Source organism: Bactrocera latifrons, unplaced genomic scaffold (assembly GCF_001853355.1).
Source record: "Bactrocera latifrons isolate USDA-ARS-PBARC rearing strain unplaced genomic scaffold, ASM185335v1 scaffold_141, whole genome shotgun sequence".
In the NCBI taxonomy this organism is placed as follows: domain Eukaryota; kingdom Metazoa; phylum Arthropoda; class Insecta; order Diptera; family Tephritidae; genus Bactrocera; species Bactrocera latifrons.
Window position 1 is genome coordinate 139777 of NW_017534864.1, and position 14037 is coordinate 153813.

Below are 14037 nucleotides of genomic sequence, written 5' to 3' on the forward strand. Positions count from 1 at the left end.
ACACATAAATATAATCTGAAACAATCAACAACTTATTTTGCATTTTACACGAACATAAATTCATCTGGAAAATGTTTATGAAAACGCACTTTCATCTTTTAATCTCGACTTTACAACTGTATGGCACATGCTGATATGTATGTATGTATTTATAACTTGTTTATTCCGTAACAAAAAGCTAATGAAGCCAGAGAGTTTTAAGACGTTAAACATCGTTGATAAAGTTTTTGTAAAAGTATTGAACTGTCAAAATATTTTTGTAACATTTCGCAAGCAACATTTCTAGTGTAAATAATTCAATAAACAGTTATTACATAGGTACATATACAGGTTACGAATGAGTATAATTTACATCCTTTTATGGAARAATATACAATTACAATAATATAATATTACAATTAAACATTTGATCGCTTTCTTTAATAAAATTGAAAAATTATTTAATTAATAAAATTTAACAAAGCTTTTTCGTGTATCCTATTCGGCTAAAGCAAATTAATTRGCATACGTTACGTAATAATTTAAATTAAAGCGATTATTTTAGGTAAATTTAACAAACGAAATTTTGAGACTATTTGGAGCACGTTTCACCAAATGCATTTTTCCGATTCTAAAATGCATATGTATGTATGTATGTAAATCGATAATATATTTTTCCAACCCTCATGCTCATATTATGAGCACAAACTACTTATTCCGTAATCAGTTCTTATATCGTGTTGGTGCATTTACATATACTTATTTAACACGCACAAAACTTTTTAATTTAAAAATTTTCTTATACTTTAATGTGATAAACGTAAATAYACACTTAGCTATATTTTGTAAGAAGCATAGAATTTGAGGTGAACTATCTTAATTTAGATTTTAAATTTATAGTTTTCATTATTTATATATACACAAACCCAAAAATGATTGTATCTCACAACGACGACATTGATTTTGCATTAGTAGCTTCCCTTTGATATTAAATCGTTTTATAGTATGTATATTAAACATATACATGCATGTATGTATATGAAGTAAAAATTATAACATATAGCTTCAGCAAATATTTAGCAAATACTTTTTCATAAACATTAGAGTAGTAATAATAGGCGTAAACATACATCTATATTTAGTTACAATAAATACASTTCATGTAGCTGTTTAGTTTCAATTGTTCTCCCTTTTAGGTAACTTACGGCAAAAAAATGTGTCAAAAAGTAACCGTCAGTGTATAACTAATGCATTTCTCTTACAGGCTATCGTAAACTTTTCACAAAACCTTAGTATTTATTTGATATGTATGTGTGTATGGGCCCAATGGCATCCGTTTGATATGTATGCATATACAATTTTCAACAATGTACTCAAATTATTTTCAGCAATTATATCTGTGCGCGTATCTATGACACTCTTCAACAGTACCAATGTTGTGGCGTGGTACCAATGTATATATATTTATGTATGAACGTATTTCGTCCCTGCTTGTAATAACAAACACGCTTCTAATGCAATCTTTTGCAGTGTTTTTTTTTTAATTCCAGTAAACTTGTTCCTCATTGTGGCGACTTAGCGTGACAACTTAAAACCTACGCACTGCGGCCAATATGCTGAGGGCTACGTTGGTTAGTACAGCACTGCTAAGTACGGTGGGAGCAGAATTTTTGCCACCACAATGCATCTTCTCCAATGGCATTGTTTGTACATAGTATTGTCGATTTTCTATTGGCATGAGACAAGTGGGCTTCTTTTTTTGTGCCATTTCGTCATCTCTGTTCTTCAGATCTTGCAAAAGCTTCGGGAACCAGGTAAGCTCACACGAGCAAACCAACGGATTATCTATGCACGGTTTGGAGTGTTTAATATTATAAATAGCTGTATTWTAGGTACTTTAAGTGAGTTTACCTGTGATGTCGATTATTCGCAGCGTGTCGGTGATTGGCTCCATGATATCTTGAGGTATCCGCGACAGCTTGTTGTTTTGGATGTTGAGGGTTTCGAGTGAATTCAGATTTTCAAAAATCATACTCGGTAAAACTTTCARGCTAAAAATATAAAATATGTACCATCATATATATAATTCCGTTAGCAAATTTATGTAGCTAGAAGTTAACATACTCATTCTTTTGGAAATTGAGGAACGTCAGTGAGTCTCCATAACCAGCGAAAGCGTCTTCTTGTATAAAACTTATGTTGTTATTTCTTAAATCTAGGTGACGCAGCCGATGCAGTGGACGCAAAGCTTCGCTGGGTATAGACTGAATATTGTTATCACCCAAGCGGAGATATTGAAGATTTTCTAAAAAACAAAATAAAAGTTTGTTTTGAAAACTAAAAAATACACCATGCATTATATAATAAAATAACATCAACCTTCCAATCCTTTGAAAGCATCCTTGTCTATGATTTCTATTTTATTCCCCTCTAATTCCAATGAATTCAAAATACTCAGATGGGAAAACACATTGGCAGGTACAGTAGTGATCATGTTGTGCGCCAAAATCAAAGAATCCAAACTTTCCATTCCTTAAATTGTGTTATTAAGTATTTTAAACATTTTACAAATTCCAAACCCATTTTTATATTATAATACAACACCTGCAAAATCGCCTTCACGAATGCTTCCGATTTTATTCTCCTGAATTTCCAATTTCTTCAGAGTATCAAGTATAGAGAGAGACTGTTGTGGTACCGCAGTAAGATCATTTCCTCCAAGATTTAATCGTTTCAGTTTTCTAAATTAAATTTAAAGTCATAAAAGGCGCTTTCTATTTAATTATGAATGTATGTAGGTGAATTATCATATGCATACATATGTATGTATATGTTACAACRAAATGTAAATTATAGCATTTAAATTAAAACTTCAATTTATATTTYCTTAAGCCGATTTAGACATACACACAGTTGACCGGAAAGCAATATCATCACCACGCTCCAAAGAGCATACATCTATATACAACGTCTACCAATAGGAATGAAATGATTACTTTTTACTATAATAACTCCCGTTAAGTAATCATRATTCTGAACTAATAATAAATATATGTATGTCATTTTAAGGACAGAGGAATTAGTATTGTAACGTATAAAATAGATTTTTCTGAATTTTCTCGGATATAAGAAATGTTAAATAATGAGATTTTATACAATATTGCTATAAGTTGTTCGTTGGGGTACAAATTTCAAAATATAAGGAAATCATCTTCCCTGAATTACAATCGCAATTTTTTAAAGACCAGCTTTTATTTAGAATAATGTTTAATACAAACGCTTCACTAAATACACTTACTTTTCAAGTCCTCGGAAAGCTTCGGGCTCTATGCTGACAATTTTGTTCTCGTATAACGTAAGTATTTCCAAAGTATCCAAACCTTCGAACGCATTATTATGAATAACACTGATTTTGTTGTGATTCAAATTCAGTATTAACAAGTGGTAAAGATGCTTTAAGGCTGCAGATGGTACTGTCTTCATTTGATTCTGCGAAATATCCAACTGTGTGAGTCCGTTACCTGTAAGAAATATTTYCACACCATTCTAAATAGTTATAGGTGAAAAATGCTCGCACTTATGTACCTAATGAGCTGAGCGCATTTTCCTCTATGGCTGCTAAACTACTGTTGTGAATTGTCAAATGGCGGATGTCAAGCGCAAGAAAAACAAATCCTTGCAGTTTAGGTAGGTTGTTGTGACGTAATTTTAAATAGAAAATGATGGGACTCTGCCCTTTCAAGGTGCCCATTGATTTTGTTATATGTACCAAGTCCGTGGTTTCACACAAAATATCCAAACCATTCTTCTTCACTGTACAGATACAGGGTGCAATGTCATTCTGCTCGGGACACACCTGTTGCTGCGGTGGATTTTGGGCGTCAATTTGTAGTATTCCAAGTGAAAGCGCCCAAAACGCAATCGTCAGGCCATATACGAAGAGGCTGCCACTGGTAACGCTGAAGACTTTGCCTTTTGTCGCCACCGCCATTTTGCGCTGTCACTATTTAGTTCTTTACTACTATGTAAGCGATCTCCCACGCACCCGCGCTGTTAATTTGATTCACGTTCTAAATCCGTCGTGTCGTGGAAGCTGCCTGTCAGTAAATCAATTCACTTCTATTATATGCCTGCAAGTTGAAGCGGAGGAGATGTGATTAACTAATGATCATATGAATAAAGCCCCAATCAGAGGCGAAATGAATGTGAAATCGTGCAGATTCGGATGCATGTACACAAATCGCACATATAAATATAAATCTACCTATTATGCTAGAATAAAAATGCATGCAAGTACCTCTACAAACACCACACRCCGAAAATCCAAATTGGGTGAAGAGACTTGCACGACTGCTGATACGACTAGTTGTGAAATGTCCAAACTTCCAATGATAACGGAACAATGTTTGGAAGTGGTTAAAACTAACCGCGATGTACTTCTACCTTGGAGGCCTTGACTATTTTTTCTATCTGCATATATATATATATATATATATACATATATATATACAATAATAGAAGGCATCCATCTTTGTCTGTGCCAACGCTTGCAGAAAACCAGAAACATTTTTGGTACGAGGTTAAGTGAACACCTCATATGTATATATATAAAATCTCAAGGTAAGGTAAGTAAGGTTGACATACCTATTTCCAGATATGTAAAATATTATTCAAAATAATTTAAAAACAAAACAAAATATTTTAATCTGTTACTTATAAAATAAGTGAGCTCACAAATTCCAACTATCGTTCGTGAGCTCAGATTATAAGGKATTACTACTGGGTATATTATATATGTTCATACATATATTATACATTAAATGCATGTGCAGGTATAAATCAAAACGTTTTAAATTCAAAACTACAAGTTCTGTAATTTTGCACAAATTAACCTGAATTAAATAAAATAAACTTACATATGTAGTAACTGGTGACTGAACAATGCATGCGACTCAATTATGGACGAATATTCCCTTCTAGTATATACACAGAATATACCGGCTATCTAATAGACGAAATAGTAAATGAACAAGACGAATGCGCATAGCGTGATTGCATGCACCCGCCACTTATTTCAATAGAATAAATCCTTTTTAAATAGAAATCTCTTATATACTGATATCCGGATTTTATACAAAAAAAAGGTGCTAATTAGCGTCAAGTGAAATTTGTAGCCGAACAATAAATTTGTCATACATCTACTTAAATCACCCGAAAGATTCAATTGAAACAATATAATCTACATTAACAGCAAAAGTGGACTTTAACAACACACACCACATACATGACTAACTATGTCTGGAAAAAAATTCTCCTTTAAGTTTTCAAATTCAGACAATGTTTATTTGTTAATTTACAAAAACAGTTGTATAAAAATTTATGATGATTATTAATTAGTATTTAAATGTTATAAATTAAATAACAATAAAATTCCTAAGCAATAGTAAGATACTTTTGAAATAATAATAATTATTATTACTTACCCAATTTGGAAATCGTCATCCCTTGCAGAAGTACCGACTTTATCATGCCTTCGGACAATGTTTCATTAAAGGCAAAGTCATTTACTTGCATGCATACGAGTTTAGTCCACAACAGTTCGACGCTCTGGGTCATGAATATCGGTTTGATTTGTTTATACCAAGAAACGACTACGTCCCTTGCCCCTATTATTGGTCTATAAGTTTATCAGACAACAGTTCATATGTAATTTGAAAATCGGTACGCGCCAAATCGAAGTCAGTGTGAAAGAATGTGGGTTGGAATAGATTTGAATTCTCTGCATCCACCAAATTGTCAAGTGGTCAAAAAAGAGAATTAATATTCTATTATAATCAACTTTAAGATAGAATATATATGTATGATGTGTATATTTGGTTTATAAACTATTTATGAATTTATACTATATATTCGTTGATGGGTTCATTTCCAAAATTCTTTTTATTGCATTAATTTCAGGTGTGCATGCTCTACAATGTTTGTTTGTGTATGTATAACAGTGACTTAAGAAAATCAATATTCTGACAACACAGACTGAAATTAGGCGAACCATACATACACACATACAGCCACCCCAAAGAATGGGCTTGTGAAAGTTACTCACTTATTATTCTTCCCCTAAATCCACATTCACAGTCACACACACCGTTAATATTTTTGTATGATATTCCCTTTGTTAGAAGTGAAATTAATTGTTGCTTCCTTAGTAGCTCTCTATATCTAAAGGCATTTCATTCTTTTCTTGTTTTCTGCTTTCAAGCTACTCCAATGTTCTGTGTCTGTTGTACAAAAGCATACACACATACATAGGTATATAGGTTAGAACTATTGTTTTCATGATAATTGTATCCAATTCCGTTTATTTTAATATTTTAAAATTATTGAAAATTCGAGTTTTTATGTAAGTTAATTTTCATTACGTCTGCCACAACGTCCCAAAAAAAATTCACTGCGATTTGCTGCGCTCGCTCAACGCTTATCGAACAGACAGGAAATCCCGCGCGCGTGTTTTAACTGTAACACCGACAACCAGAGACTGATTCTAATGAGAGAACATTTCAACGCATTCGAAATCAAATCGAATGGGGTTTGTTCGGCTAGGCGCAATTGACATTCTCACCATTCTCATCTGTTGAATAATAAAATTTGGTTAAAATTACTAATATTCTATATAAATCGAAAGTTAAATAAATACGAAATATGTAAGAAAACATTTTTTTTCATCCAAATTATTTAATAAAACGGAGTAGTTCCTTTCAACACTACCCTAAAAATATTAAAACAAAATTCTACAATTATTAAAAAAAAAACAAGGTGACAATCGCACACATTTCAACTAAATAAAAAAATTATCAACTAAAATGTTTTTTTTTTTTTTTTTTACCTTTCACAGTAAGATTTTTAATAGATCTTTATTACCTCTGTAGGTCTAAGATTTATTTTGCAACAATTTTCATTTTCAAAATAATTGAAAAATATAAGGCATTTTGAACGGGACAAAAATTAGAAGTGATTTTGCGGAGAATGATTCAAAAGCTGATTTTAGCGAATCGCACAGGAGAATTCTGAGGAAATATTTCAAATGTTGCTGATATTATGATTGCTTTTAAAATTAGTATGCATTATTCTTAAAAATGCTTCCTAGCATTTTATTAATTAAGTATTTACCACAGTCGAACGCGAATTTTTTCATAATAATATTTAATTATGTGATAACAAAACAGCAAAAACTTGCAGTTTTTTCTATTTGTGCCTTTAAAAGATTTTACGCAGAGAAAAAGTTAATATGTTTATTACACGTTTCTTTAATACAAATTTGAAATAGAAATATCGAAATTAGAAAAGTAGTTCCAGCGCGATTAAGCCTTCGTATATCTTAAAAAGTAAAAAATCTTAAATTTGATTATTTTTCTACAAAAAATATGATAAATAATTGTAGTTTTAATAAATAATTTTCAGTATTTTGGCATATGTATATTATAACATAATACCTGTATCCAATATAAAAAACATAGTATTTTTTTACTTCCATGTACAAATGAACTGATAATGAATACCRTTAAATTTCTCTCCTTTAAAATGTTCAATGATTTTAAGACAGTATAACGACAAAAAACAATATAAAATTACCGAAGAAAATTACGAAAATTTATAAAGAATAATACTATAATACAGCTTTTACACGTAATATTAAGACTGTAATACTGATAAAGATTATTATATCTAATATTATACCGTTTCCAATTTTTTAGATTTAATATTTTTAAAGAATCGTGCCATTGCCGCTTGTACTGCGCCAAAAGTTTTTGGAATCTGCAAGCTACGTGTTATCCACTGTGGCAACTTCGCTTGAATATCAGCCCTGCAATACCGCTCGTCCAAAAGCAAAACGCAAGCGTAATCGTTGATATGCCGCACAGACCTTCCGATGCATTGATTAACCGCTTTCAGGCAAAGATTCTCATAATATTCATTGCCGTTGCCTGAGCCCAGTGTCTCATCTAAATACCGCATACGCTCCTGTAACTCAACAGATTGTCGATTTGGATAAGGCATGCCCACGACAATAACACACCTTCCCAGATCATCTGCAAAGTCAAGACCCTCACTTAATTTTCCTCCGACAACGCTGAAAAGAAGCGCTCCACCACCACTTTGCGCTTTTATCGCCGCACTGTAGTCATTTAAAAGCTTATCGACCGACGAGCCYGCCGCCTCASCTGTACGAGTCTCGGAAAATACAAGTTTTTTCGTCGCAATTCTCTCCAATATGCCGCACTTTTGCAAATAATTATATATCAGGTCTAAATATTCATACGAAGGAAAAAAGCAGATAATTCCTGCGGGTATTACATTGCAAACATTTTGAATAATCATGCCACATTCGGTAAGCTGCGATAATTAAAAAACAWATCGTCTCATTAGTTAGTAACTAAATCAATGTTTTGAAGTATATGAATGTATATAATAAATGCATCCATAAGATTAATAAACCGTGTTAGAATTTCTTCAAATAGGCTCTCAAGTGTAATTTGCAAATGATCACTTCCATTTCAGTCAATCCTATTAGATTTGCTTATCCGTATTACTATATGACCTTAGTATTAATCTTAGTAACCAAATATAATCGTAGTTATACCCGTATATGACCGAAAGGTGCTACAAACACGAAAACATTGCTTTTGTCTCAAGCCTAAAATGTCACAGTGTCATTAGGCGATTGTTCACTACAAATAGTACAAATTTATGTATTTACGTAACGGTGCATTTCTTCTTACGGTTTTCAAACGTTGTTAAATTGAGTTCATCCTTAAACTCTTCTAACGAACCATACAGGTATACCGAAAAAAGTGTTCTAAAGATATATACGATATTGCAATTACAGTCTGGATATTGCAGTCGATTAAATTCTCCGACACAATTACTTAAAATATTTTAGATAAAAACAATAATTCGTTGAAAACTAACTTATCTAATACTCTTCTCACTTTTGACAAACCCAGTTGAATCAGCCTTCTGCACCCAATGATACCCGATATTAACCAATTGAGTTCTTACCATATCTTTAGTACTGCGCTCAGTATAATTGAAACAAAGACGGCGTCCTGTTGGTCCTTGTGCAACTATTAGAGGTAGTACTGCATCGGATGACACTACGTGATCATAAAAATGCTCCCGAACTCGATTGGGACATGCGCTAAATAATTGCTCGGTCAATTCTCTGGTCGGTTGCATTGTGCCTCCAGCCACAATTATCTAGTAATATTTATTATGTTGTAAATATATATAATGTTAAATAAAAAAAGAAAAAAAAAACGTTGCTGGAAATACTTACAGAGCGAGCATCTTGGATAACATCCGCGAAGTGGGCGCCAGGATTTAATAAAATGTACTTAAGCGTACTGTTGCTGACAACACTAGTTCCATCGACCCTTACAACAACACGTCCATCCTCCGCTTTTTCAGTTAATGATTGAATAAACGTGAGGAGAGCGCGGAAGGGTGCGCTATTTGGTGTTACRGTATTTAAACTTTTTTGATTATTTACGTTATTTACATTATCTATTTTTTCAAAGGCAGTTTTATTCTTAAGATTATTTTGTTGTGAAGTCTCAATTTGTTTAAGGAGTTGTTTTGTAGCTGAACTTTCCAAGTGTTCATCTACTGATGCTTTTGAAAGATCTGGCTTTTCGGAAAACCCTTGCAATTTTTGGGCAAGTCGGGATTTATCACAAAACTGTAGTAAAGCAAATAAGTCGATGTTATAAAATTCAGCTTCTGCAGTAAGTTCGTATGTGCGAAGAACTCTAGAAATTGGCAACATTTTTCCTGCAGAGACAGGTGCGTCAGTTTGCAGTATTTTTACAAGTCGTTTTACAATGAATATCAGTTGGTTGATTTTAAGTAAACTGACTGCACTGAACCGTTTTAAGTACCGCATTTTATACGTAGTAAGTTGTTGTTGTACTAATAWTAGCTGTTGCAAAGTCAATTCGCAGCTATGCAAATGAGCAATTGTATCTAGCAAATTGTGTGCCTCGTCTATAATCACAATGGCACCTCGCAAATCGATGCCTGCCTGGAGACGCGTCTGCCGATGCAGAAGCATTTGATATGTGAGCATTATAAGTTGTGCTGACTTCGCAGCTTCTCTTGCCGCGTAATAAGGGCACGCATTTATTGATTCACCTTCCATCMCCAACTCCTCGATATCCATTATATTAAACAAAGCAGTTTCGCTTAGATTCTGCATCAAATTAACTTTGCGATATTTACAACATTTCGTCCCTACGTTCTCTTTGCCTTCTTTATTTTTTGGAACCAGATCTAAGCACTTTTCGTTCATGAGACTTACGTTAGGCAATTTTTTCACTAGCGGATTTATACATAATTGCTGACGGGATGCTAAGGACACACATCGTATTCTTCGGCCGTATGGCGTGCGTTTTACTTCTCGTACGACTTGCGCTAGCTGTGAATGAGTTCGACTGCAGAAAAATACCTGGAAACCAAATGCAATTTATTTATGTTGTAGAGAGAAAAACATATTCTATAAAAGACTGTATCCGCGATTCATACTCCGATATTTTAAATCTTAGTGATCTAATGAGTAATGTTATATATATATATATATTTATCCAATGAATTTCAAATTAATAAAAAAAGTTAATTTATATAAATCTTATCAGATTATAGGATATTATAAATTATGAATTCTATGAAATAAATGTACCAATTTTTGAAAATTACATATGAGGTTGTTACCTGAATGGGACGATATTTATCTTCTTCATTGTGGTTATCTTGGTCATGCCTATCAAAATTCCCAGAGCGCTCATCCCAATYAACGATATCAGTCAATTTATCCTCAGCGTTTAAATCGGTTTCTACTACCATTTTTTTCGAATTATTATTCCGGCGTTCTTTTTGAAAATCTATTTGACGCTCATACATTTCTTTTAATGTATCATGATGTAACTGCAATAATTTTTGGAAACGGCGGTGGGTGACAAGTTGTTTCTTTTTCTCCGTAGCTTCATAGCTGGCAGTTATCCAATCTTCCACCACATCAACTGTACTCCCAATACGTTTAACTTCTATGTCCAGGTTGGAAATACGTTCTGCCAATTCTTTTCGCTCCAAATTCTTTAAAAAAAATTATTAATACAACAATATTTTACGAAATATATTACCTCACGATCTTCAATCCATTTCAAAACAGAACATGTTAAAGTCAATGATTTTCCTGTTCCTGTTGGACTCTCAAATATACCAATCGACTTTTGGGTCAAAGTATCGTAAACGGCTTCCATTAGCTTCTTCTGTATTTCGTAAGGAGTAAATGGAAATTCATAATCATTTGGAGCATCTAAACATTTTTTAGGCGAAAACATATTTGACTTTATTTATTGAAGTGTTCATTAAAAAGATTTTTTTTAGTTCGAAACATAAATTAAATATAAAAATGCCCGCCCGCCAGTTTTATATCTTTCTCTGTGTTTGTGTTTTTATTTGTCTACAAATTTTGTATTGACAGCAAAAACTACATCCAAACAAACAGAGCGAATGAATTTATAATAGCAACTACACACGTTGTGGAAGTAAGTACAATTTCTGAAAGAGCCGTACAATCGGATGATAATAAAACTCTTCAAATTGCTGGAGGCTGAATGAATAAGTGGATTATTATTAACTTTTAATTGTGATTTAAATATGATATTATAAATATTTAACGTTAATTAATAATGCTGTAGATTCAGCATTTATTATTTTTGTTTAGTGAAGCATTTAGATGAAGGAACGTTTCCAAAAGCTTGTGCTGGGCAGCTGTACCTACTCCAATCTTTGAGAGTGCGCAACTTTGGCTTCTTTGGTTAGGGAGTTAAGGGTAGTCTGAATTTTAAAAAAATCGATTTTTTTTGTTTTGCATTTTCATACAATATTAAAAGTAATCTCTGCAAATTTAAGTGAAACCCACAAATATTTTTTGAGAGATTCAATAATATGTAGGAGTGCTCAGCCGCTGTCAAAACTATATTTGTGAAAAACTAACGTCGGCAATATTACGATTCCATTGGCGCCGCGATTTGATGGTAGGGATGGATAGAGGAGGTCTTCAGGATTAAAAAATGTGTGCATGTATACTCACGTCAGACTCATAGTTTTCGAGAAATTTCTAATTTCTAATTTCTAAAATTTCAAAAATTTGTAAAAACAATGGTCGTTATTTCACTATGTTTAACCCATTTTTCACACATTTTTCAATTAATAATATATACATATATTTAATTACACTGTACACATTCAAATACATCATAAATTTACACTAATTTTATACTTAAAAAATAATAATAAATATACTTTAAAAACTATTTTGTAAATTCAAACTTTCAAAAGATTTGTGTGTTTAAATTTATGACAAATAGTAGTGTTGCCATACTTTTTTTGTCTTTTTGTTTCGACATCTCTTTATTTATTGAATCTTCTTTTTGTTTTAAAAACCTAACAACAAGTTATAAAATCTTAAATCTATTTAAAAACTAGACACGCTCAAGCTGATTTGGTGATACATTGCTCCTTAGTACGCGGGCATATCTTTTCTTTTAAGGTGTSTTTGATCGCAAGAATGTATCAAAGCATTCAAAGCATTAGCCAAAGGGTTTGGGTGATCACGGAGTTTAGATGTATGTATATTTAATTCTGCTATCTTCTACTTCTTTCCTTACCATAGAAATACCAAGGCCTTTCTGGATATTTTACATACATACATCCAAATCGGCTTTATGACCACATTATATAAAAGCACTCTGTTGTCTAGGTTAAGTTTGGAGTTTTTATTTAATAGGTAATTTAAATTTTCAGCCCTTATCTTTGTGTACTGAAAATATTGTTGCGAATTTACTCCTTACTAGTTTACTCTACTAGGTTCGTATCTCTGGATTGACAAATAAAACCAAAAATCGTTTAATTCACTTTAACAAAATCTCCTTATTTCACAATTCGTCTACACTATAGCAGTTTACTCATAGCACTCCTCCCTTACGTTGGCGCTACCACGGCTTATATAGCCACGCACTCCTCGATGATGCCGACGTGTACCTCTAGAATATTGCGTCTGGCAATTATAAGAACATAAATGCTATACATTCCATATACAGTTAATGTTTATACTACTAGTAGACAAACAGACAACCGCGGCGCCCGATGTTTATAATAAGGAATGCAAATAGCAAGACAAACACACGTAATGCTATACATTCCATATACATGCARCTATACAGTGCAGAAAATACAGTAAGCAGTACTTTGCTTCTCAATTGCCTACTCGGTCCGAAGTAGCACCTGTTGGCAAGAGTTATCCTGCGTTAGATTTCCAGGCTGACATTGTTCGTGGTGTTTACGCTGGTTCAAAGATAGACGAAATTATCTGCGACTTCTGCGATATTGCATYTTGCCCTCGTTCAGTGCCACACTCATCTGTTTCGCTACACCAACAACTGTACACTCTTATAAAAGATGGTACCTGTTCGATTAAGTTCTGCAGCTCGAACTATTTTTTCCAACAGCAGGTTGAAGAAGTCGCACGATAGGGAGTCGCTTTGTCTGAAACCTCGTTTGGTATYGAACGGCTCGGAGAAGTCCTTCCCGATCGTGACGGAGCTTTTGGTGTTGCTCAACGYCAGTTTACACAGCCGTATTAGTTTTGCGGGGATACCAAATTCAGACATCGCGGCATAAAGACAGCTCCTTTTCGTGCTGTCAAAATCAGCTTTAAAATCGACGAAGAGGATTTAGCGCGTTGTCGGTTGTTGATTTTCCAGGTCTRAAGCCACACTGATAAGGTCCAATAAGTTAGTTGACGGTGGGCTTTAATCTTTCACACAATACGCTCGATAGAACCTTATATGCGATATTAAGGAGGCTTATCCCACGGTAATTGACGCAGATTGTGGGGTCTCCTTTTTCAAGAATTGGGCATAGAACACTTAAATTCCAATCGTTGGGCATGCTTTCGTCCGACCATATTTAACAAAGAAGCTGAAGCATGCTCCTTATCAG

The 14037-nt window shown here is 33.3% G+C and overlaps 2 protein-coding genes across 2 annotated transcripts; both read right to left on the minus strand.

Annotated features, from left to right (window-relative positions):
• Positions 1 to 9: 9 nt before the first annotated feature.
• Positions 10 to 6514, minus strand: LOC108965538 (chondroadherin-like protein). Its single transcript, XM_018928031.1, has 9 exons — positions 6083 to 6514; positions 5463 to 5758; positions 3565 to 4109; positions 3278 to 3500; positions 2584 to 2720; positions 2359 to 2511; positions 2104 to 2284; positions 1891 to 2030; positions 10 to 1824 (listed from the first exon to the last, which is right to left on the minus strand). Exons 3-9 carry the CDS (start codon positions 3968 to 3970, stop codon positions 1568 to 1570), a joined length of 1497 nt encoding a protein of 498 aa, XP_018783576.1. The 5' UTR covers positions 3971 to 4109; positions 5463 to 5758; positions 6083 to 6514; the 3' UTR covers positions 10 to 1567.
• Positions 6515 to 7500: 986 nt separating this feature from the next.
• On the minus strand, positions 7501 to 11483 carry LOC108965537 (probable ATP-dependent DNA helicase DDX11). Its single transcript, XM_018928029.1, has 5 exons — positions 11172 to 11483; positions 10744 to 11124; positions 9314 to 10480; positions 9037 to 9234; positions 7501 to 8370 (listed from the first exon to the last, which is right to left on the minus strand). Exons 1-5 carry the CDS (start codon positions 11370 to 11372, stop codon positions 7708 to 7710), a joined length of 2610 nt encoding a protein of 869 aa, XP_018783574.1. The 5' UTR covers positions 11373 to 11483; the 3' UTR covers positions 7501 to 7707.
• Positions 11484 to 14037: the final 2554 nt, after the last annotated feature.